The sequence below is a fragment of the Geotrypetes seraphini genome, chromosome 9 (genome assembly GCF_902459505.1).
Source record: "Geotrypetes seraphini chromosome 9, aGeoSer1.1, whole genome shotgun sequence".
Classification (NCBI taxonomy): Eukaryota; Metazoa; Chordata; class Amphibia; order Gymnophiona; family Dermophiidae; genus Geotrypetes; species Geotrypetes seraphini.
The window spans coordinates 74,398,216-74,424,453 of NC_047092.1; the positions used below are offsets into that span (position 1 = coordinate 74,398,216).

General features: G+C 44.5%; 1 protein-coding gene across 2 annotated transcripts in view; it reads left to right on the plus strand.

Moving 5' to 3' along the window:
* Positions 1-26,238, plus strand: part of MON2 (MON2 homolog, regulator of endosome-to-Golgi trafficking) — a 522,785-nt gene that overhangs the window by 174,455 nt on the left and 322,092 nt on the right. For both annotated transcript variants that reach the window (XM_033958262.1, XM_033958263.1), the window contains exons 11-12: positions 2,253-2,406; positions 5,006-5,238. In XM_033958262.1, coding sequence (XP_033814153.1) covers positions 2,253-2,406; positions 5,006-5,238 — 387 coding nt within the window. The remainder of the gene's footprint in view (positions 1-2,252; positions 2,407-5,005; positions 5,239-26,238) is intronic.

The window sequence follows — 26,238 nt, forward strand, 5'->3', positions numbered from 1 at the left end:
CAACACCCGCCCGCTTAGAGGGAGCACTGGTTGGCACCCGTCCGTCCAGCTGTTTTGAGGGAAGGGGAAGGGGGGTGGGGGGGCCGATCGGGTGTTCGGGGGCGGGGGGCGTTGGGGGGGTTGTGTCAAGGGCAGGAGGCCCTGGGATCCCTCCTATCCGTATTGTAGTGGGGGGTGGGGGGTCTGCCAGGGCAGGAGGGGCTGGGCTCCCTCCTGGCCCAATCGTAATCAGGGGGGGCTTCGGGACTGGAGGGCTTAGGCTCCCTCCTCCCCTGATCATGGGGGGGGGTTGGGGATTGCGGGGCAGGAGGGCTTGGGCTTTCTCCTGCCCCGATGTCATCGGGGAGTTCAGGGGTGCCCGGGGCAGGAGAGCTTGGCCTCCCTCCTGCCCCGAACGTAATCGGGGAGTCGGGGTGCCGCCGGGGCAAGAGGGCTTGGGCTCCCTCTTGCCCTGATTGTTGTCGCTGGGGGGGAAAGGTGGATCGCAGCAGGGGAGATGAGCCACCTCTCCTGCCGCGATCATTGCTGTAGGGGTATGCAGGTTGCTGGGGCCGCTGAGCTGATCGCAGCAGCCACGATCAGCTCAGCAGCCCCTTTTTCAGCACTTATACCTGTTTTGACTTGGTCTAAGTCAAAACGTATAAGTGCCGACTAGGCAACCGGATTGGCCCAGGTGGCTGAAACCCCACCCACAGGTGGGGCCTGAGGCGCCTGGGAGCCTTAGGCTCCTACTGTGGGCGGGGCCTGAAGCACATGGGCCGGGTTGGGTCCATGTGCTTAAGGCCCTGCCCACAGGAGGAGCCTAAGGCTCCCGGGCCTATTCTGGTTGGCCCAGGCACCTCAGGCCCCACCTGTCGGCGGGGTTTCAGCCACCTGGGCCAATCCGGCCCCATTCCGGAGCCGGCTGGCTTGCCGGATGGGCAGGCTTGGCACCCGTCTGTCCGGCCAACGTTTTGAGGTATGGGGAAGGGGGGAAGGTGGGGGGGATCGGTGGGTCGGCGGGGGTTGTGGGTCGGCCGGGGGGGGGCATCGGGGTTTCGGGGGGGCGGTCGTTGGGGGGGGTTGTGTCGAGGGGGAGGGTCTGGGATCCCTCCTGCCCATATTGTAGTGGGGGGTGGGGGGTGGGGGTAGGGGGCCCGCCTGGGCAGGAGGGGTTGAGTTCCTTCCTGCCCCGATATCGGGGAGTTCGGGAGTGCCCGGGCAGGAGGGCTTGGGCTCCCTCTTGCCCCGATGTCGTGGGAGGGGGGTTTGGGGTGGATTCTGTAACCGGTGTTGTTTTTGACAGATACCGGTTACAGAATCCAGCTTTTAGGCGAAGGATTGGCTCCTCCTTCGCCTAAAAGCTTTTGTTTTGGACATTTGGGGCTTAGGCTTTTTTTAGGTTGATTATAGAGTATAAGTTTAGGCTTGGTGGTGGTCTGGGCGTTTAAACAGCTGAACGTAGAGGCAGGCAATTATTTTAAAAAACCCTCCTTTTGGACGTTTTTTTTTTGATTATGGACATTGTCCTTGCTTCTACTTTCAACGTTTAAGGCCTTAGGCCAAAAGGGGACTTAGATGTTTTTTTTGATTATGCCCCTCCACCTTTGTTCTTACATTTGTTATCTAATCCCAAATACATTTCTTATATTTGATTAGCTCATTTTTCAAATTTTATTACTTTTTTTGGTTTATAATTAAAGAATGTTTCATTCTGCATTGGGGGGAACGGTGGGTAGATCTTGCATAGCATTTTCCAAGCCTATTCACCTTACTGAACTAAATAGATGGATCATTTTTGTCTTTATGTGCTTTCATCTTTTATGTTATCATGTTTTAATTAGTACAAAGTTGAATAGTGTAAATCGAAGCTTCCCAAACTGTGGTCAGGATCACAAATGGGATTACAAAACCTGCTGTTGGGGTCATGTCCTAGGTGTGCTCTCCATAGATACGTCATTATTCTGCATCTCCTGGAGATCTCACAGTTTTATATAGGCACAATTGTGGAGTCACAGGCACAAAAAGATTGGGAAGCACTAGTTTTAATAGTCTGAATGTTTTCATTTGATCATGGTTTTTCTTTTTACTGTAAAATACAGTTTCAAGAACTGCTTGAAAGTAGCTGTCAGGAAGTCTCTAAAAGTAGGAGGTACTGGGCAGACTCGTGGGATTGCACTTGTATTAGCACTATAAACCTCAAATTGCAGATAATCCTGCTAAAAAAGGTAGGTGAAATAAAATATATCACTTTCTTTCTTCTTGTTGCAAAGGAAACAATAGTTCCTCTACTCCTGCTTCAGCACAGACCACTCCAGGTGCAGTGGGAGCCAGTGGTGGTGTAACTCTGCTGCCTGCCTTCGAGTATAGGGGTACATGGATACCTATCTTGACAGTAACAGTCCAAGGCAGTGCCAAAGCTACATAGTAAGTAGCATAATTGTTAGTACATAGAGATTTAATTTGACCATTTTTAGATATATTGTAAATTGAAATGAATTTACATTCTTTGGCCCGGATTCTATAAACAGCATCCCTATTGAAAGCGGTGGTAGGTATCCTACCGCTATCTAACCAGACAATCGGGACACACGTTAATCTCCTGAGGCAGGCCACCTACATTGGAGGTGTATCCGGGAGCCTAAGGAGGCGCGCAAGCCCGCCTAAGCTCGCCTAAGGCTAGGCATGAGCGTGGTTTGGCCTGGAAGTAGTCTTAGACAGACCTAGGTGGCTGTATACATTTCCCTAGGCCAGCAATAGAAATGTACAATGTAGGCCAGCAAAATTGCTGGCCTGTATTGTAAGTAGATGCGGCCGCTGAGCTTATCGTGGCAAGGGTTCTCCCTGCTGCGATACGTTTAACAGCCATGGCCGCCTGTCCCCCCCTGCCCCCCAACAATCGCAGCAAGAGGGATGCCCAGTCCCTCCTGCCTGGCAACCCCTGCCCCCCCTGAAGATTGCCGGCAAGAGGGATGCCCAATCCTTCCTGCCAGAACTCCCCATTGCCCCCATAGATCACCGGCAGGAAGGATGCCCAATTCCTCTTGCCAGAACCCCCCCCAGTAGATTGCCAACCCCACTCCCACCCCACCTGTAGATTGCCTAGACCAGCCCCACCCCTACTAGTACCCCTCCTAACCCCACCTAAATCCCCCCAACCCCCCTAACCATTTTTGATGGCTGGATGGACAGGTCCTTTGTTTGTCCGGTGAGCCCACCTCCATGTGACTGGTGGGCCTGACCCTTCCTGGGGCATTGTAGGATGCACTGGGGAGGAGCCTAAGGCCTGATTGGCCCAGGTGCCTAAGGCCCCGCCCATAGGAGGGGCCTTAGGCACATGGGCCAATCTAAAATTCAGGTTGACCCATTGTGGGATGCTCCGCTGCATCTCACAATGCACTGGGAAGGGGCAGGAGATGGACCGGACGGAGGGAGGACCCATCCGGCTGGCTATCAAAAAAGCTTAGATGGGGTGGGGCAGCTCAGGTGGAATTAGGAAGGGTTCTAGTGGGGGTGGAGGGGGGTCTGGGCTAGGTGATCTACGGAGGGGGGGTTATGTCTGATAGGAGAGATTGGGCATCCCTCCTGCCAGGAGGGGGGGGAGGTTCCAGCAGGAGGGATTGGGCATCCTTCCTGCCAGTAGTCTTTGTGGTGGATGGGGACGGGTTGCCGCTAAACTTGTTGCAGCAGGAAGATCCCTTGCCGTGATAAGCTCAGCGGCAACCTGATTTTCTAACTGACATTTTTAACATAGACGTTAGTTAGAGAATCGGGTTCTTTTTAGGCAGGCATAGGCTTGATTCTGTATAGGACGCCTGTCGGCTTCTGAGACTGGGCGTCCTATAGAGAATCCAGGCTTTTGTATATAACTCTTTTGTTCATCTGTACTCATGTATCAGATATGCATCATGTGAATGCATAGGTTCTAAGTTAGATGAGAAGTCTTCAACATTGAAACTTTTCTTCTCAATAATTATTATTGTAAAGTTGTTGTTTTTTGAGTAGACAATTTAATTTAATAGAAATTTTCAACATTCATATTGATTGTGACTATTGTAAAGTATTCTATTGAATTTGAATAAGTAACTGGGAAGATATATTTTTGGATATAACCATATTAAATTTTCCCTAGATAAGAGAGCTACACTTCTCCCTCTGTATCCGCGCTTTCTGTATCTGCAGATTCGCTTATTCGCAATTTTTGTCACTGAACCCGGCATTTAACATTGGAAATCGCTGCTCCCTGTGGTTCATGGAGGAAATCGCTGCGCCCGGTGATTCCTGAAGGAAATCGCTGCTCCCGGCGTTGTACGGAGCAAATCGCAGGTCGGGTTATTCACGGTTTATTATTTTTTTCAGATCTTATTTTACTGAAAAACCATGAATAACATGCAAAAAGTTATTCGCAGTTTTTCGGTATTCACGGCTATGTTCTGCCCTTATCCCCCCACGAATACGGAGGGAGAAGTGTATTTACTACTGTATAAAATAAAATAGATAGGACGCCTCTCATGTCTTTTTGTTGTACTGTTCATATTTGAAGGTGAGGTGCTTCTTCTCTTGTTTGTTTGGTCATTCACATTTGCTCATGCTTGCTAGCCTCAGATGTATGTAAGTACAATAATACTATCATTCCCCATTAAATGGCAAAAACAAAAAGCCACTAAACAGGCTCCTCTTGCTTTTTTTCTTTCTTGTTTCTATTATATTAAATAAAGGCAAAAGAAAAAGCCTCAGACTATGGTGAGGTGTAACCATCCTCTACCACCCACATCACTGGCTAAAAAAACATTTGCCAATATATATTTTGCCATTTAATGGGGAGTGATAGTTTTTTGTAATTTTGGATAATTTCCCCCATTCCTCTCTATTTGAGCTTTTGTAAGTACAATAAGCCATAAAGTTTGCGATTACTAAATGTAGGTATATGCATATGCTTTCTGTTTGTATGCAAATACTAGCTGCATAAGTAAGACAGCTTGTTATAAAAGTACTCTTAAAATGTGTATGTGTGTAATTTTTCTAGCCTGGAAATGTTGGACAAGGTAGAACCACCCACAATTCCTGAAGGCTATGCCATGTCTGTGGCTTTCCATTGTTTGTTAGACCTCGTGCGAGGTATCACAGCCATGATTGAAGGAGAGCTGGGGCAGTCAGAAACTGTCAGTGAGTTTTCCACGGAGGAGAGTACATCACAGACACAGTCTTCAGATCAGCATGGGCAGCTATCGGAATCTGACCAGACTGATAAGGAACTAGGTGAGCAAGAAAACTGACGTAGAACTGCTGCAACAGAAAGTTCTGGTATTGAATGTGATACATGTAGTAAAAATATAGTGAATTTAAACAAAGATGATTTCCTTATCACCCTACTAGAGCAGTCCAGGCCTATAGTTATGTTCTTTTGTAGATGAGACAAAAACTTGAAGATTCTGATGACATCACTAATATAAGGGGTGGTGTAGCCAGGAATATTCCAGTATTTCTGTGCCTTCAGCAAATGGTGCAGGTGGTCTGGTGCAGCAGGATCGCTCTCTTTCTTAAATTTTTTGTTTATGCTTGAGCCATCCTCCTTGTGCTCTTGGCTCTGTGGTTGAGGTCTCACTGGGAAACTATCCCCCAGGATCTGAGTTACACCTAAACCACTGAATCAGGCAAAGGAGAGTTTGTAGTTTCTCCTCAATGGCCCATAGCCTCCACTCAGAGCTCTTTGCTATGTGTGGCAAGCAGTGGTGTATTAAGGGGGGTGAGGGGGCTGTCTGCCCAGGGTGTGGTCTTCCAAAGGGCGTGGCACCCCTCCTCCTTCCAGCATTCGCCTCTTGCCTTCCCCCATACCTTTTTGAGTTCCCCGGCATGAGGTTGCTGCCCACGTTGGCATTGGTGCTTTCTCTGATGGCACTTCTGGGCGAGCTGACACCTACGTGGGAAAGCTGCTCACCTCGGAGAAGTTAAAAAGGAACGGGGAAAGGGAAGGGGGGCTGCGTGGGGCAGGGAGATGGGGAAGAGGCAGAGGAGGGGTGCTACCATCCCAGGTGCCGCTTACCCTTCCTGTGCCACTTGTGGCAAGCTCTATTGGAGCTTATGAAATCAAGCAGCAGGGTTAAGCCCCCTTCAATGATGCTATGGATTTTTATTTATTTTTTGCTGTGGAAGCTGGTATGACTTCTTATCTGATTGGAAATTGAACTTTAAAAATAACAAAAGCGGGGGGAGTGGAAGAATGGGGAAATTATATACAAAATATGAGAAGGTTCTTATATAAGATCCCATAATTTATATTCAGCTGTGTCCATGTGGTTTAGGAATCTAACTAGCTATTTCTTTTATAAGCATGTTTCAGAATCTGTTATATATATGTTCAACTGTTATATTATCTTTTGTTCTTCAGCCTTTCACACAATAAATACTACACAGAAAAGAAGGCAAATGAGGGCAGAATAGCAAGCAGAGGCTCAGCGGTCTTGCTTAGGTTGGCGGCAAGCCTTTTGTAATTGGATCTGGGAGCAGCCATTACTGTCTTTATAGGGTGGTGGAGGATAGCATGTCTGCAAATGTGCAGAAATGATGCATCAAGTGCTTCTGTGATGCTGGAAGGCCAATGCTGTGGGGCTTAAGGGTCCTGGTACAGAAGCACTGAGGCTGGGTTCCTTTTGTCCATAGGCACTGCATTGTGTGGGGAAGCTGCAGTAAGCACCCAAGTCTCCCCCCAGGGACTGCAGCACACTCGAAGTTTCTGTTCCTGCTGCGATTGAAGTAATTTTGCCAGGAATGGTGGCCATTTTATCTACAGATCACATATTGGACAGAGGGAACCTCTCCTCTGCTGGACAGGAGCTTCCTGGGAGGCTTATTGTTCCTGTTAGGTAACAAAGTGAGTATCTTAGAGCTCTTAGGACTTCAAAAGCATGGACAGGGATTGGGTATTCTGATGGGACAGATGTGATTGGTCTGTATAGGGTTCCTTTGTCCTCCATATTATGTTTGGGTGATGAATGAGATTTCACAGGAGAGATTCCTCTCCAGGAAGTCTACCTTGGATTCTGGAGAGGTTTCTCATATAAGGACTCTGCATTCTCAGTAGTGTGCTTGTTTCATTGGGAGGAATTGTCCACATAAACCAGGTGTTGGCAATCTTTGCAATTCCCTTGGTAGTGGAGAAGTTTGCTTTTTCCCTCTACAGGATTTTGCTACTGTTGGTGCTGGTGGAGTTAGAAGCCCTTTCCTTTGGGATGACCTGATAAGGTTGTTTAAGATCCCTAAGGTAGATGCTCTGATGACAGTGGTCACCAAGAAGACCTGCATTCCAGTGGAGGGCAGTATAGCCCTTAAGGAGGCTCATGAGTGCAAGATTGAGTTGCTTCTTAAGAAACTCTTCATTTGCTCAGTGTTGGGGGTTCGGTCAGTAATACAGTCTTTAATCAAATAGATGGTCCCAACAAGGATCATAGTTTTGCTGTGTGAACAAAGCCTTCCTCAGGGGACACTCAGTTGGGAATAAGTTACATTGCTCTCCTGATCCTCCATGTCTTTCCTTCACTCTGGGATCCTTGTTGGGGGCCATCTATTTGAATAAAGACTGTATTATTGGCTGATAGGAAGCCTCTCTTGCCTTTTTGTTGTACTGTTCATATTTTAAGGTGAGGCGCTTCTTCTCTTGTTTGATCGGTCATTCACATTTGTTCATGCTTGCTAGCCTCAGATGTAGTTGCTCATAGATGGCTGAGGCAATGGCATAGAAATTGTTCCGCTAATGACACTTCTAAAGCATGCCTTAAAAATCATTTCTGGGTGTATCTGCTCTGTGGTGAAGATCTGGAGACGATCATTAAGGATCTGGGAGAAGCCAGTGACTCTGAGAACAGGTGCAATCCTCTAGGGTGCCCTGTTCCAGTAACGAGTCTTCCTTTCATACCTTGGCAGTTCTACAAAAAGGCCAGGCTTTTGGGGGGCAAGAAAGGTGGGATGTTCAGGCTGCTTCTCCTCTACTGGTAACCCTGCCAGAGGGACCAAAGGACCCCAATGAAATTCAGTGGGTCCCATCAGTGATAAAATTAATTGGAGGCAGGTTTTGTCTATTTCACCAGGAGAGGAGCTTTATTACCTCTGATTAGTTAGTTATAGAGTTGGTTCAGCTGGGATAAGCGCTCAAGTTTGCAGAACCTTTTACAGATATCTTTGATATTCACTTTTGAAGCAGGGCCTGAGCAACTTGTGGTAAGGTAGATTTTGTGTTGCTCTCTTGCTTTGAGAGCTGTTGAATCAGTGTCACCACAGGATGGGTGTGGCCATTATTCAATTTATTTTGTTCCCAAGATCTGGGGAAATTTTCAGCCAATTCTGGAACTTAAGGGGATCAATGCTTCCTTGAGAGTCCAACATTTCTGGATAAGAGACTCTCCATTCAGTGATCTCAGATTATGTCCCAGAGAGTTTCTGACATAAGAATTGCAGCTGCTAGGTCACACCAGTGGTCCATCGACCTGCCTATAATAGCAATACAGAGCCTAATGGCATCCTTATGGATTTTTTACTTTTGGACATTGATTAATGACATATGACTTCTCATAGGGTTTTGCATGGCAACACATAATTGCTTTTGGAACACTTAGTGAAGCAACCGTTTAACTATTGCATCAGTGCATTGCTTGTGCCCACTGGACTGGAATGATAGGGCATCATCTGCTTATTACAGGGACATCTGGTTCATAATTTTACAGACATTCTGGTGCCTAGGTTTGTCTAGATTTTCCAGAATGATGAAATGTGCATATTTTTGTGGATAAAAGGCATCCCAGAGAACAAGAGGGGCTTTTCCATTTCTGCTATCAGATCTGAACTGCCATTGTGTCAGGTGTCTACCAGCTGTATTCCATGCTGCACATCTCTACCCTGCCTGGACATCAGATCCTTCTTGCGTGCCTGCTCATCCGCTTGCTTGCTGATTGGCGCCTACACCTGAAAAGATTTCTATCCAGTCAGTTGCATATCAACTCTGTTATTGCTGGAGATTAAAATTTATATGGTTTACATTAAGGCCACTAGGGCTCATGTGTGTTTCCTACATAAAAGTTCTGATAGTATTCTCTTACCTAGCCTACAAAGAACTTTGTCTTTGGTTTCTCTGAGTTACTTAGAGCTCATACTGTTCTCACACACACTACCTCTCTCTGTTTGTTTAGTTTATTCACTTTTAATAAAAAGTAGTAATCTCTGGGACTGCTGTCATTTGCTTGTCATTTCCAGGAGCGATAGAACTTGGCTTCATATACTGTGTAGCATGGGGTTTTAGGACATCTTAATAACAGCTTTCTTTTCACCAATTATCCGTTCTACTCCTATGGTACATGCAGAAAGCACTGTACTATAGCTAGCTCTGCCTACATATGCTTACAAGTGCTTTCTGTGGTTTTGTGTCCTCAGGAAGCACTTTCATTTCAGAGGACTCCTGTTTGGCTTGGTCACAGCTTCTCACTTACCAAACTAATGACCATGGCTATGGAGTTTCTTCACAAGGACGGGACCAGAGTGTATCCTTACCTCAATAATTGGCCGATAGAAATGATTAAGAGCAGGAAGCCCCAAAAGACAATGGCTTGGATGGTGTCCTTCATAGAAACATAGAAATAGACGGCAGATAAGGGCCACGGCCCATCTAGTCTGCCCACCCCAATGACCCTCCCCTACCTTTCTCTGTGAATAGATCCCACGTGTCTATCCCATTTGGCCTTAAAATCAGGCATGCTGCTGGCCTCAATAACCTGAAGTGGAAGACTATTCCAGCGATCAACCACCCTTTCAGTGATTCCAGCAGGGGAAAGCCGATGGAGGAGGGCTGCAGTCCGGCCATTGGACCAACGGTTGGCTCGGGGGCCCATTCCAGCGGAGCACCTGACACTCTCTTCACTCCTCCCCCATTCCAGCAGGGGAGAGCCGACGGAGGAGGGCTGCAGTCCGACCATCGGACCAACGGTCGGCTCGGAGGCCCGTTCCAGCGGGGCACCCGACACTGTCTTCGCTCCTCCCCATTCCAGCAGGGGAGAGCCGACGGAGGAGGGCTGCAGTCCGGCCATCGGACCAACGGTCGGCTCGGGGGCCCGTTCCAGCGGGGCACCCGACACTGTCTTCGCTCCTCCCCCATTCCAGCAGGGGAAAGCCGACAGAGGAGGGCTGCAGTCTGGCCATCGGACCAACGGTCGGCTCGGGGGCCCGTTCCAGCGGGGCACCCGACACTGTCTTCACTCCTCCCCATTCCAGCAGGGGAGAGCCGACGGAGGAGGGCTGCAGTCCGGCCATTGGACCAACGGTCGGCTCGGGGGCCCGTTCCAGCGGGGCACCCGACACTGTCTTCGCTCCTCCCCCATTCCAGCAGGGGAGAGCTGACGGAGGAGGGCTGCAGTCCGGCCATCGGACCAACGGTTGGCTCGGGGGCTCGTTCAAGCTGGACTTCAGTTTTGACTGTTTTGATTTTATTTTCACTTCTTTTTAGTTTATGATATATTTTTTTAGTCTCACTCATTGTTTTACCACTTGTTTTGTTTTATTTTATCATTAAAATTTCCCCAGAATTCTATTGCTTCAACGGTTCTCCCTCTGCATCTATTCCTATCTCCACTCTTTTTAACCTTTCAAATTCCTTTAAATCATTGTAATCTTATTAGTATGTTTATTTTCTTATTTTTCTCCTCTATCTCTATTTTCTTTCTTTATTACTCTTCTAATTGTCATTTTTCCTGGTACTTTAGTTAGATTGTGAGCCTTCGGGACAGTAAGGGAATTTCTAAGTACCTATCTTACTTTTAATTTTAATGCACCAATATAGTCATTGTAACCCTTTCTGGGCTCTTTTGGGAAGACGGGCTAAAAATCGAATAAATAAATAAAAAAAGAATTTCCTTTTGTCCCCGTGCAGTTTCCTGCCCCTGATTTTCCACGGATGCCCCCTTGTTGAGGTGGGACCCTTGAAAAAGAAGATATTTTCTTCCACCTCGATGCGGCCCATGAGATACTTGAATGTCTCGATCATGTCACCCCTCTCTCTGCGTTCCTCGAGTGAGTATAGCTGCAACTTATCCAGCCATTCCTCGTACGGGAGATCCTTGAGTCCCGAGACCATCCGGGTGGCCATTCTCTGGACCGACTCCAGTCTCAGCACATCCTTACGGTAATGTGGCCTCCAGAATTGCACACAGTATTCCAGGTGGGGCCTCACCATGGATCTATACAATGGCATAATGACTTCAGGCTTATGGATGACGAAACTTCTGCGTATGCAACCTATGATTTGCCTTGCCTTGGATGAAGCTTGCTCCACTTGATTGGCAGTCTTCATGTTCTCACTGACGATCACCCCTAAGTCTCATTCTGCTTCAGTTCTTGTTAGGATCTCGCCATTAAAGGTGTAAGTCTTGCATGGATTATGGCTACCCAGGTGCATGACTTTGCATTTTTTGGCATTGAAGCTGAGTTGCCAGGACCTAGACCAGCGCTCCAGTAGGAGTAGGTCGTGCATCATGTTGTCGGACATTGAATTTATGTCTGTTGTGCTTTTGCCCACTACATTGCTTAGTTTGGCGTCATCGGCGAATAATGTTATTTTACCTCGCAGCCCTTCTGCCAAGTCTCTTATAAAGATGTTGAATAGGATCGGGCCCAGGACCGAGCCCTGCGGCACTCCACTGATTACCTCCGTCATTTCGGAGGGGGTGCCGTTCACCACTACCCTCTGAAGCCTACCTCCAAGCCAGTTCCCAACCCATTTCGTCAATGTGTCGCCCAATCCTATAGAACTCATCTTGCTCAGCAACCTGCAGTGTGGTATGCTATCGAATGCTTTACTGAAGTCCAGGTATACGATGTCCAGGGACTCCCCAACATCCAGCTTCCTCGTCACCCAGTCAAAGAAGCTGATCAGGTTGGATTGGCAGGATCTCTCCTTAGTAAATCCATGTTGACGGGTATCCCGTAGATTCTCCTCATTCAGGATCGTATCCAATTGGCGTTTAATTAGAGTTTCCATTAGTTTGCACACTATTGATGTGAGACTCACCGGTCTGTAGTTTGCTGTCTCCATCTTGGAGCCTTTCTTGTGGAGTGGAATGACGTTAGCCGTCTTCCAGTCCAACGGGACGTTACCCGTAGTAAGGGAGAGATTGAAGAGCGCGGATAGCGGTTCCGCCAAGACATCACACAACTCCCTGAGCACCCTGGGGTGTAGGTTGTCAGGCCCCATTGCCTTGTTAACCTTAAGCTTTGACAGCTCGCAGTAGACACCGCTGGGTGTAAACTCAAAATTACTAAACGGGTCATCTGCGTCAACCCTTGTCTGTAGCTGAGGGCCGAGACCTGGCGCCTCGCGGGTGAAGACTGAGCAGAAGTATTCATTTAACAGTTGGGTTTTTTCCGAGTCCGCTTCTTCATAGTCTCCGTCTGGTTTCCTAAGACGTACTATCCCGCCTGAGTTCTTATTTCTATCACTGATATACCTGAAGAAAGATTTATCTCCTTTCTGGATGTTCTTCGCTAGAGACTCCTCCATGCGGAATTTGGCCTCCCTAACTGCTGTTTTGACGGCTTTTGACTTGGCCAGATAGACTTCCCTAGAGTCCTGTTTCCCTGATTGTTTGTAAGAGATGAATGCTTTTTTCTTCTCCTTGATGAGGTCCGAAATCTCCGCAGAAAACCACTGTGGCTTATTGTTCCTTCACTGTTTACTTACTGATTTAACATAGCGGTTTGTTGCTTCTTGTATGGTGGCTTTCAAAGTCGACCACATTTCTTCCACGTTATCGGTTTCTGCTTGGCTTTGTAGCGCCTGGTGAACGAAGTCTCCCATTTCTTTGAAGTTTGTGTCCTTGAATTTGAGGACCTTGGTCAGTGTGGTAGATTTAGTGAAACCTTTCCTGAGATTGAACCATACCATGTTGTGGTCACTGGAGGCCAATGTGTCACCCACCTAGACCTCTGTGACACTTTCTCCATTGGTAAGTATCAGGTCCAGTATTGCCTGATCACTTGTTGGTTCCAACACCAGTTTCCTGAGTCTTGCTCCCTTCATAGACTTTAATAGCCTCCTGCTGCTGCCGGAAGCAGAGGAAAGCGTGTTCCAATCCACATCAGGCATGTTGAAGTCACCTAACAATACTGTGTCCCCACGCAAGGTGATATTCTCTATATCTCCGATTAATTCCATATCTAGGTCATCCTGTTGTCTTGGGGGTCTGTATATTACGCCAAGATACAGGCATTTGTCCTTCCCTCTGGCCAAATTTACCCAAAGGTAAAAATTAGGGGCGGAAAACTGCATGGGGACACGAGGAAATTCTTTTTCACTGAAAGGGTGGTTGATCGCTGGAATAGTCTCCCACTTCAGGTTATTGAGGCCAGCAGCGTGCCTGATTTTAAGGCCAAATGGGACAGACACGTGGGATCTATTCACAAAGAAAGGTAAGGGAGGGTCTTTGAGGTGGGCAGACTGGATGGGCCGTGGCCCTTATCTGCCGTCTATTTCTATGTTTCTATGTAAAGGGATTCCCCCAGTGTAGTGGACATCTGTGATTCTGGTGACCTTAATGTCATCTTTAGTATATAATGCTACACCTCCTCCCATTTTGCCCTCCCTGTCCCAGCGAAGCAAGTTGTAACCCGGTATGACCATGTCCCACCCGTGGGAATCCGTGAGCCAGGTCTCAGATATCGCCACCACATCCAGGTCGGCATTCCTCATTTCTGTTTCTAATTCCAGGATCTTGTTTTGCCAGACTGTGGGCGTTTTATGTACATAGCCCTCCATGTTGTATGTTTGTTATGTCTCAGTGGGGATGTTCCCGCTTGAGCTACTTGGACACCTTTAGCATTATTCGCATGTTTTGTACTTTCCCTAGACCCAGAGTTACAACGTGCACCTATCCTGGACTCCCCAGACCCAGAATTACAGTGTGTTCGTATCCCAGACTCGGAAATGTGTGTACCCTGTGGGGGTATTCCTGCTTGGGCTACTTGAACTGCTTTAGTACAATTTGCAATGTGTGTTCTCTCGCTTTACCCAGAATTACAATGTGTACTCCCTCTAGACCCAGAATTATAATGTTTACTCCCCTTAGACCCAGAATTACAATGTGTACTCCCCTTAGACCCAGAATTACAATGTGACCCAGAATTATAATGTGAGCCAACCCCCAGACTCGAAAGTGTGTATACTCTCCCCTGACCCAGATCGGTGTTTACTTACCTTAGTCTCAAAAAAGTATTGGCAGCTTAGCTCGCCAGGTAGGTTGTTTGTGCCCGTACCCTCCCCCAACTTACCTAGTTTAAAGCCCTGTGTAGTAGGCGGGCTAGACGGTGTCCAAGGATGTTCTTCCCTCTTCTGGTCAGGTGTAACCCGTCTGGTCCCTGTAGTTCTTGCAATGCCTCTCCATGGTGCAAGAACCCAAAGTTCATCTCCTTGCACCATCCCTGCAGCCAGTCGTTTGCCCTCTGGATGCGATCCTCCCTGGCACTGCCCTTGCCTCTTACTGGGAGGATCGAGGAGAAGACCACCTCCGCATCCATCCTCCTCAGCTTCTCACCCAGGGCTTTGAAGTCTTCAGGTATGCTCTCCGGGGTGCTCCTGGCGGCGTCATCGGTTCCGACGTGGATGAGAATCATGGGGAAGTGGTCACGGGGCTTGATAAGTCTGTCCAGGCAAGCGGTTACATCCCGGATCCTGGTCCCTGGCAAACAGCAGACCTCTCTTGATTGCAGGTCTGTGCCCCTCAGCAGCGAATCCCCGATGACCACCACTCTGCGCTTCTTAGGGGTGGGCCGATCTGTTGACTCCGGAACTGGATCCGTCTGCTGAACAACTTCCTGTTCCTCGTTGTCAGGACCTTCCTGTAGCAGCTGGTATCTGTTCCTCAGGGTGATTTGTGGTGTCGATGTAGAGCTGCCCTGTATGTGAGAGAAAGAGACAGAATAAGGTCTTCTGCGTTTTTCTGTGGAGGAAGTCACCAGCTGCCAGGAATCAGCGTCTCCAACCACTTCCTGTATTCCGACGGTTGGTCTCAAGTTTGCAGGTTTGGATGCTTTGGGTGTCTCTAGGATGGTCTTGTCAGATTCCTGTTCGGCGATCTGAGACAGCTCCTGGATGACTCCGTCGATGAAGGTCTCGTCGTCTCAGATACATCTTAAGCGCTGAACCTCCTATCTCAGGCTCCTCAGCTCTAGCAAAAGGCTTTCATCTGGCTGATCCATTCCTTCCGTCTGTGTGGAGACTGTAGACATCTTTGAGGGGATGGCCTCGGTCTGTACAGAGACCTCTGCCCTCCGTCCTGGCTTCCTTTCCATCTGTACGAAGACCGTAGCCATCCCCTGGGTACTTTCGGTGACTGGACTGCCTGTCTTGATAGAAGTCTTGCTGCTTCTAGTTCTACCTGCCATTTACAAAAGTTGGTTTGTTTGTTTTATTATATTTGCTAGGATGGGGGCTGTTAGGTGTTGTCAGAAAGTGTTGAGGTTGGAGGGATAGAGGTAGCTAGTTAGTTCTTGGTCTGGGAGATAGAGTAATTAGTTAATTGTCAGTTAAGGTTGCCTGCTTGTTAGTGTGCTAGTCAGGTCAGTCTGATTAAATGTTAGAGGATAATGTGGTCTGCCTGTTAAAATGGTTTGGGGATAGAGTGATTGGTGTGGTCCGCCTGTTAAGTGTGAAAGGTTTAGTTGTATGATTTTGGCTGGATTGTATATTTTTCAAGAGTCTCTAGGAACCAACTCATTATCCTCAAGTATTTTGGCATTCAGTTCAGTACATGAGCTTGGGACTATCTGGAGTTGCTTGGGTCCTTTGTTGTGACTCTGGAGGAAGTTCTATGGATAAGGACCCATTTGTAGCCTCTGCAGTGGGTTCTTCTGTCTTGTGGTCTCCACAACCTCTCTGGTTTGCACAAGTGACCCACAGGATAGAAACTAAAATGTATACAATAAAAATGTCTCCACACATGCTGTATTTCGGTAACAGGAACAACAAAAAATACTTTTAGAAGTTTCATTACAATGCTTTATTAATTACCACCATTTGTTCTGTTTTACCATCATTGTCTTTTCATCATTTCATTTCACTTCACATAGTAATTCATCATTCACACTTTTTTAAAAATCATTTTTATTAGAAAGGGTACAACTGGGTAACAGGAACAACAAAAAATACTAAAACCACAAATACAAAGAAGCAGTATATTTATTAAAAATAAATAAATAAATATACTGCTTCTTTGTATTTGTGGTTTTAGTATTTTTTGTTGTTCCTGTTACCCAGTTGTACCCTTTCTAATAAAAATGATTTTTAAAAAAGTGTGAATGATGAATTACTATGTGAAGTGAAATGAAATGATGAAAAGACAATGATGGTAAAACAGAACAAATGGTGGTAATTAATAAAGCATTGTAATGAAACTTCTAAAAGAGGTGAAACATGATATCAGCATTGTGAAAAATACTCAGTAAAAAATGGTCAGTGAAAATGATCCATTGGTGCAGTAGCCAGTGAGACTAATGAAACAGAAAATAAACTAATGAAGAGAGAGGTGAACTAAGTAATATGGCCCTAAAACTTTATGAAAAATCAGAAGTTGTATTTTAAAACCACATACCTTGGCTGTCTTAAATATAGAAACATAAAAGTCTACAAAGAAGCAATAAGGAACCACAGATGTCAAAAAAGCTAGAATGAATGCAAGAAAGAGAACCATTTTAAACATATTAGCAAGTATGAAAACCTCCAGTGCTACAAATGTACATACATAAATATCTATAAAATGCACGTGTGAAAAAAGGACAACACTATGGTATTTCAGAGGAAGAATTGAAGGACATGTACAAAACCTATGTCAAAAAAGCACAGTGTGGGTGCTATATAGTTAATATTATTCAAAAGAACATAAGAATTGCCGCTGCTGGGTCAGACCAGTGGTCCATCGTGCCTAGCAGTCTGTTCCCACGGCAGCCCTTTGGTCAAAGGCCATTGCCCTAACTGAGATCAGCCTTACCTGCTTATGTTCGGGTTCAGCAGGAACTTGTCCTTCTTTGTCTTGAATCCCTGGATCCCTGAATCTCTGGGTGAGGAAGAACTTCCTTACGTTTGTATGGAATCTATCCCCTTTTAACTTTAGAGAGTGCCCTCTCGTTCTCTCTACCTTGGAGAGGGTGAACAACCTGTCTCTATCTACTAAGTCTATTCCCTTCATTATCTTGAATGTTTTGAACATGTCCACTCTCAGTCTCCTCTTTTTAAGGGAGAAGAGGCCTAGTTTCTCTAACCTCTCACTATACGGCAACTCCTCCAGCCCCTAAACCATTTTAGTCGCTGTTCTCTGGACCCTTTCGAGTAGTACTGTGTCCTTCTTCATGTACGGCAACCAGTGCTGGACGCAGTATTCCAGGTGGGGGCGTACCTTGGCCCGGTACAGCGGCATGATAACCTTCACCGATCTGTTCATAAGGAACACATGCAAGAAAACTAAAAACCAAACAGAGCTAATTAAATATTATGGTGAACAAACATACACAACAAAAAGGAATGTAAGCTAATGCCCCAAAATGCCAAAATATGCATAACTAATTTAAGATCTAAGAAACAAACCATAAGAGTCTCAACTGGCTGTGAGAGTGGCACTTGATTGAGTATTAAGAAAGCAATATAAGCTAATGCCCAAAAGTGCCAGAATATGCATAGCTGATGTAGATCTAGGAAAGCAACCATAAAAGTTTCAACTGGCAGTGAAGAAGGCACTTAAGTCTTAAGGAAATAGTTGAAAGAAACACTGTTAAATGGATATTGGTGTAAAATGAGATGAAAAGTATTACTTCTACCACACACGCCAAATTAAAAACTAGAAGTAACTGAAGACTCAATTGAATTAAAAGACTAAATGAAACAGGGTGCAGCAAACTAGCAGTGCATGAGCCACAGCCCCAAGGTAAAACTAATGAAAATTTGAATAGCAAAAGTATTAGCAACAGGGTACATCAAAATAATAGAAGCAGTGCATGAGTCACAAAGTAAAAATACAGTAAAACCTTGGTTTGCGAGCATAATTCATTCCAGAAGCATGCTTGTAATCCAAAGCACTCGTATATCAAAGCGAATTTCCCCATAGGAATTAATGGAAACTCGGACAATTCGTTCCACAACCCAAAAACTTTACTACAAAATACTATATGTACTTGTATTGCAAGACTTCACTCATTTAGAACAGTCACTACACTCCTGCAGTGTCAGAGAGAGAACCATCGGCTCAGTTGTGATGATGTGACGCGTGTTTACTGTATGTACTCATATTGCAAGACCTTGCTTGTTTATCAAGTTAAAATTTAATAAAATGTTTTGCTTGTCTTGCAAAACACTTGCAAACCAAGTTACTTGCAATCCAAGGTTTTACTGTACTGATAAAACTGAAAGCTTAAATAGCAAAAGTACTAGAAATGGCACTTGCCACAAAAATACAAGTAGTTAAGAGACTACAAACAAGCAGCACTGCTCGCAAGACTACAATGTAGACTGGTGTTATGTGATATAAAGCCTAAAAAGGTTTTAAGGTGGTCCATGAGAATTGGTTGAAGGAAAATTACAAGGAGGACTTGAGAAAGATAGAACAGTATACAATCAAATATAAGGAAAAGATAAAGCACAGCAAAGTAAGGATTCTAAACCAACATAATAGTGTTAAAAATGAAAAGAAAAAAACCCAAAGGGGTTTTTAAAAAAAAAAATACAAAAAGGGCACACACTGAAAAAAGAGAGAAACAGAAAACAGGTGTAAAACAATTAGTGCATGAAAGGACATTATGGATGAAGTGTATGGAACAATATGTTGTATGCGCACATAGCAAAATGAGATAAACTAATACAAATAAAAAAATAGTACAGTACAAAGTAAAGAATGTACATAGAATATACATTTCTAAAAGATGACCCATTAATCTAATAATTATGCATGGTGAACTGGCACATTGCATATGCATACAGACCTATTCATACATTCTATCATGTAAATACATGATAATAAAGGCTAATCAAAGACTGAAATACAAAGGCAAAGAGGATAGAACATTATGATCACCTTCTGCAAGGTTGCAGAAGAGACACTTGGTGCTGGCCAGCGAGGCAAATGCTACAAGGTTTGCTGGAACTCCACGGTTATTGGAGCAACCAGCCCGCGGCAAAACCCCACCGCAGCTACATAAAAACAGCATCTGTTTATTAGTATTTATAGACCACTGTTCGATATATCATCATAGTGGTTTACATAGTACTAAACAAAAAGAAAGGAACTCCATTATCAATAGGAGAATTTGCGGCAACCAATCAGCTAGTACCTCTGCATGGGAAGAAGCGAAGGAAAGTTGCTCCTTCCCAGTTCTCCATTGGACTACCAGGGATTCAAAAGGAATGCGGGAGACAGTGAAAGGAGATATAACTTCTGAGAGTCAGCCAGGAGAGTGGGAACCCTCCTGTCCTGACCCACCATGGGACCACAAGAAGTTACGGCAAGCCCAGTAGAGTCCAGTAAGGCATCGGGAGGGAGGGGGACAGAGTACAGAACCTTTCAGGGCAGGGTGCAGAGATCAGCAAGGGAGGGAGGGAGGGGGCTGGATACAGATCCCGGCAGGGAGGGAAGGGGACTGGGTACAGAGCCTAGTAGAACAGGGAGGGAGGGGAAACAGTGCAGAGCCTGACAGGACAGGGAGGGAGGGGAGCTGGGTTCAGAGCCTGGTAGGGCAGAGCACTGCACTTGAATATTAACACGCTCCCACACCCCGGTTTATATTTAAGTCAACCTTTTATCCTCCTTTTATTGGGGAAAAAAGGTTTATATTCGGGTCAGTTTATATTTGTGTATATACAGTATTTCTTGAAATGCAACTGTGGTGCTCAATGATACATGTATGCACCATGTGTATAGTTTTATCAATGTACATAAGATTACAAGGACAGTTAAATAGGGAAACCCCATGACGTCCCCCCCCACGTCAATCGGAGAACTCAGTTAAGCCCGCCCATACACTCAGCCAAACGGCTCTTAAAAAAATAGAGCAGGTAAATGCTATACAGCCAGTGTCATCCAATCAGAAGTGAGGTTTAGTCCCTCAGGCTGCATTGAGTTTAACTCAAGCATCCATCGCAGCTCTTTAATGTTCAGAATGCGCTCCACATTGCCACCCTCCTACCCAATATTCACTTTAGATTACTTGAGAGTGTGCTTAAACAGCATCCAATATCGAATAAGGGGCACATTTTCACTTTGAGTATTAACTCTAGACTTGTGCTCGGTTAATCTGATTTTAATAGATCGCATAATACGTCCCACATACAGTTTCGGGCAAGGGCACTGGATCAGATAAATTACAGACGTGGAACTGCAATCAGTGCGGTTTTTTTAATTATATATTTTCCTTGTGGTAGGATGAGTCCAAGATTCTCCTACCAAAGTAGATGCACACCATTGACATTGTCCACAGGTGGAGTGATATCCCTGTGTTACAGAGATAAGTTCTTTAATAATGCTGTGATTGACCTGTTCCCCAATGTTTCTGGCATGTTTAAATGAGAAAAAGGGTTTATTTCCTATATTAGGAATGGCCAGAGTGACTATGTGCCAATGCTTCATAATGATTTGAGTTATCTGTAAAGCCAAACTAGAATATTTTTGCACAAAAGCAATGGTTCCTTTCTCTTCTACTCATTGTTTATATTGAACCAACAACTCACGGTGTGCATATTTGGCTCTTAAATATGTTGCATGACAGATAAGAACATCTCAAAGAACACACCATGTCAGGGACTTTTTTACTCTTCTGTCTTATAGTTAAAAGACAGTGTCCAGACAAACTAGACCTAAGGCAGAAGAAGAAGCCTGGTAGTGGGGCACTGAGGAATTCCAGTATTTGACCTGATGGCATCTTACCAGATTTCCAAATGCTCTTCTGTCAAAGTAAAGAGTCTGGGTCTGCAAGGCTGGAAACTATGCTGCAGTCCCGGTCCCAGCTGCAGCCCCTTGAATGTCTTTCCCCCTTGGCCTCTGGTAGATCAACTGATTTGTGGGATTGTGAAGAGGCAGTTTCTGGTTATTCTCATTGAGCCAGATTGGCTTCACCACCTTTGGTAATTAGATAGGATTCTTCTCCTAGAGGGTCCTCTTCAATTCCTTGCTGAGAGGGCCAGGGATTCTTTTCCAACGTCTGGTCCTTGTGGAATATCCAGATTCCTTTGGCTTAAAGCCAGGCCCTTGAAAGGCAGCACCTGTGAAGCAAGGGTTATTGTTTTTCCCTCCTTAGTTATTGCCACACTGCAGAAGGCATGAAAATCCCTCCATATCTCTGGTCTCTGTCAGTGTCTGGAAGGTCTTTAATGTAGGCAGACATTCATCTTTTTGTATTCTTAAAATGTGGTCTAGGTGAAGGATTGACACAAACTTCTCTCAAGATCCAGGTATCAACATTCACCTGTTTCAGAGTTGGAGTTGGTGGGGGTCTCTCGTGTGGTGCATTTTTTGTGGGTAATTATTTATTAATCTCTTTACCTCACTGCACCCATACCCCCTGCTTTGGTCAGTGGTGCCCCAGTGGGATCTCTGATATTGTTGCTCTTGCTGTACCCCCTTTTGAACCCCTGGAGCAGGCCTCCATGGAGGATCTCACTCTTAAAGTGGTATTCCTTGTGGCTGCCTGTTCAACTAGAAGGATCTCATAGTTGTAGGTATGTTCTTATAGGAACCCTTGTTTGTCCCTTTTTTCTTTTTTTGCTGTTTACTATTCTCTCCTTTCTGCTGAAGAGGCATTTACCTTTTCATTTGAACCAAACAGTTCCTCTCCCTGTTTTTTTGCAGGCCCTTGGTTGGGAATAGGTTATTAATCTTTTCAGATGTCAAATCATCTTAGAATTTAAAAACATAAGAATAGCCTTACTGGGTCAGTCCAATGGTCTATCAAGCTCAGTAGCCCGATCTCATGGTGGCCAATCCAGGTCACTAGTACCTGGCCAGAATCCAAGGTATAGCAATATTCCATGCTACCAATATAGGGCAAGCAGTGGCTTCCCCCATGTCTTTCTCAATAATAGACTATGGACTTCTCCTCCAGGAAACTGTCCAAACCTTTCTTAAAACCAGCTACGCTATCCGCTCTTACCACATTCTCTGTCAATGCGTTCCAGAGCTTAACTATTCTCTGAGTGAAAAAAATTTCCTCCTATTGGTTTTAAAAGTATTTCGCTGTAACTTCATCGAGTGTCCCCTAGTGTTTGTAATTTTTGATGGAGTGAAAAATCTATCCACTTGTACCCATTCTACTCCACTCAGGATTTTGTAGACTTCAATCATATCTCCCCTCAGCCATCTCTTTTCCAAGCTGAAGAGCACTAACTGTTTTAGTCTTTCCTCATATGAGAGGAGTTCCATCGCCTTTACCATCTTGGTCGCTCTTCTTTGAACCGTTTCTAGTGTCGCTATATCTTTATTGAGATAAGGAGACCAGAATTGAACGCAATACTTTAGATGAGGTCGCACCATGGAGCGATACAGAGGCATTATGACATTCTTAGTCTTGTTAACCATGTTGTGGTTCTCACAAGAGTCACATGGCCTTGATGTCTTTGTGCACTAGATTAAAATGGCTATTGAGTCAGCCTACATTCTTCAGAGGACCTTAGGACCCACTCCCATCGTGTCATAGAGTCTGTCCTGGGCTGAAGCAAGGGCTGTAGCCCTAGAAAATATTTACATAGTTTCAACATGGTTCTGTGTAAATTCTTTTGTCAAAGATTGCAAGCTTGATATTTAGGCCAGATAGGGCTGTCTTGGAAGATATGTCTTTTTCCTGCTCCGTGAGATAGTAATTCTAGTACAACCCTTGGGTCTGGACTGGTTGAAGTTTATTCTTACCTTTTAAGAAAAGGAAATTAAGTCTTGTTAGACTAGGCTAGGGCCTGCCCTGGAAGACATAATTTCTGAGGATTGTTTGTATGTTTATTTTATCATGTTTTTGTTTTAAAATTATGCATGTAAATTATGTAAACCATTTTAGTTTTAAACAGTATAGAAATTTTTTAAATAAAAATAAATAAATAAACAATCAATACCTGGATCCTAGGTCTGTCACCTGTGGGTATATAGTTGGTTCTGTAGAAGTAGCCTTAAGGGGCCTCCATTCTGACTTAGTTTTGGTTACTTGATTCTCTTGTTTTTAAACCTTGTTTTTGTCTCTCTGTTGAGTGGTTTTGACAGTAGCATACTGGAATGTTCCTGGATGTACAACTTCACATTGGTGATGTCTTTGCCTCAGTCTTCTAGTAAAGGAACATAATTATAAATCTGGTGTGGTCTAGAAGGACTTAAGGAAGGAAATTTATAAGTAGAAATAAAATTAGCCAAATTTTTCTGAATGTATTATATTTTTCTGAGGACAAGCAGGCATTGTATTCTCCCATGTGGGTGACAACTCTGGCTCTGCTCATACCTGCTCATACCAGGATCTACCTTTTGGCTGAAGATTTTATAGCATACCTTCTGATCCTTCTCCTCCACCTCAAAGGTGTATGTTTCTGTCAAAAAGTACATCTTTCACTGGCTCTATATGTCAGATGGCACAAGCCATATCTTTCAAAATGGAGAAAGAGAAAGAACATCACTCTGAACTTTTTGAGTTGCTTGACTGTGATTCTTCTCCACATGAATGTATCACAGTGCTATTACATTGAGTCATGAAGGATGCTATATTAATAAACTGGGAGACCCTCCCTATCAGTTCAGATAGTTCCTAAAACAGATTAACCCCACATATAGAATAAAAAAGTGTCCAGGTTTTGATAGAACTCAGCTACAAAATCATTCCTTAGGTGTTGAATCGGCTCTAAAGCGCTCATGCAGTTCATACTGATCCAGGTAGGGAGGCCAGAACTTTGAACTTCTTTGGCACGTGAATTTTTCAAACATCCATGTTTACAAACAGAATCATAGATTCCCAATTCTACACTTCCATTTATTTAAAATCTTTAATTAAACAGCTGTCATCCTTTGAGTTATTTATCCCTCAAGATAAACTGAAAGAATAACAACAACTCTGTCAAAACTTATTAACCGTTAGAAAGTTTCTTACCAGAGGTACTTTTGATGTCCCCTCTTGTACATCTGCAGTAGCAGTGGCAAGGTGTCACTTTTCTTGGCTTAGAATATGCAATAATGCCTTTCTAATGTTCCTTGTAAGGGTGATAACTTAATCAGAGACAAGGTTGAAGAGGTGGCTGACCTATTTAAAATCTACAATAAAGAAGCCACTGTTGTATCTTCAATCAAATTATATCATAAATGTCTTACTTGGGTCTCATCAAAGGCAGAGAACCATTCTTTAGTGTTCTTATTCTTAATTGTGTGGACCTTCAGACCACAGCCGGGCACAACGCTACCGGTTGTATTACTCTTCGTCGGTCCAATATTTATTAATTAACCAGTTTTAAACTTTCTTTCTACTTTTTTTAATACCTCTTATTTTTATATCAACCGAACATCACTTAGCCTTTATAGTGTGTCTGTCCTTCACCTCTCCCGATATGCATGTTTCAAAGTGAAACCTTTCTTCAGGGTCGAGGGAAACTAAAATAAAAATAAACAATTCACTGTGCCTTCCTTTCTTATATGCACTCGACATAGCTTAACAACAGACTAAGCTTCAACTCTACAATAATATAAATTACATAATGTGAAGAAACAGAGAAAGAAGCTTACTAAATTGAGGGAGCTTGTTCAAATTTTTAGCATGGCTGCGGGTTGCAATTGAGGCCATTAAGTACAGCTGGCCCAATGCACACAACAGAGTGTATGACATCATCATCTCAGTGCGAGGCACAGCCCACATTAGACAAAACCACTAATAGGAACACTCTTATAAGATTGATAACCAAAAACATGCGGACACCATTACAACCTCTACTTATACATCTATACTCACAGACCTCTACTTTTACATGTTACAGAAGATATCCAGCTCCATCTAGGCACTCTTATTATTATAATACTAAACGCTGATACAACCAACCTACTGCATCATCTTATAGGTCTACTAATCAATGCCCTCATATAAAGCAACAAAAAAAAATAGGCTTAGTCTCAGTTGAAGCAGTATACTTCCTTTTGACTCATTCCTAGAGAGCATTGCCAACATCCCTTTACTTCTATCACCCAGTCTTTCCTTTAGAGGCAGGTTACTCCTTTTCACCAATCCTAGTTCCTCATCACCACAGACCAGTGGGTACTTTGGGTCTTTTCTCAGAGCTGTGCTTCCACCCAAAGAGTCTCTTTTTAACTCCTTCCAGAAGATTCTCCATCAAGAGTTTTGGCCTTTCTCCAACAAAACGCATAGAGCCCATACCATTTCAAGAGAGAGGCCGAAGGTTCTACTCAAAGTATTTCCTAATCCCTAAAAAAGACTGGAGGTATTCGACCCATTCTTTACCTCCGTGGTCTGAACAAGTACCTAATGAAGGATCAATTTTGCATGGTCTCTCTGGGAACCCTTCTACCCTTGCTAGAGAAGGGAGATTGGCTTTGCTCTCTAGATAGCATACATTCACGTCTCTATCCTACCTGCTCACAGGAGGTATCTCCATTTTTGCATAGGATCTTGACACTGTTCCTCAAGTATTCACAAAGGCCCTGATTCTATAGATGGCACCTAGCCAAATTCTGCGCTGAAGTTAATTTATTTTAATTGGCTTAGTTGGTGTGATAATTCAAAACACCATTAAAAGCTAATTAAAAATTGATTTTGTTTAAACTGTACACAGAATTCAACATGATGCCTACCCAAAAAGTAGGGATGTTTGGGGCAAAATACAGGTGTAGTATGAGTTAGATGCTGATAGGCATCTGTGTTAGACACTGGCAAATTATGCCAGGAAATCCCTGACCTAATATACCGGCACTTAACATGACTCCTACCGGAGCTTAAACTGAGTTAGGAACCATTAGGCGCAATTCTATAAATGGTGCCTACCTTTCATTGACATTCCGTAGGTGCCGTTTATATAATCAAGACCAAAATACCTAGTAGTATAGTGGCAACCCTTCTTAAATGGGTCCTCAATACATACATTTATCTCTCATTACTGTTTGGAAAATAATTTCAGCAGAGACAATCTGTTTGGATAAGCAGCTATGCAAAATCTTTCACTTCCTGAGAGCCAACTTTTTCTCTAACCATTTTGGGTTTTCCCTGGCTCGTGCTTATTTAACATTTAAA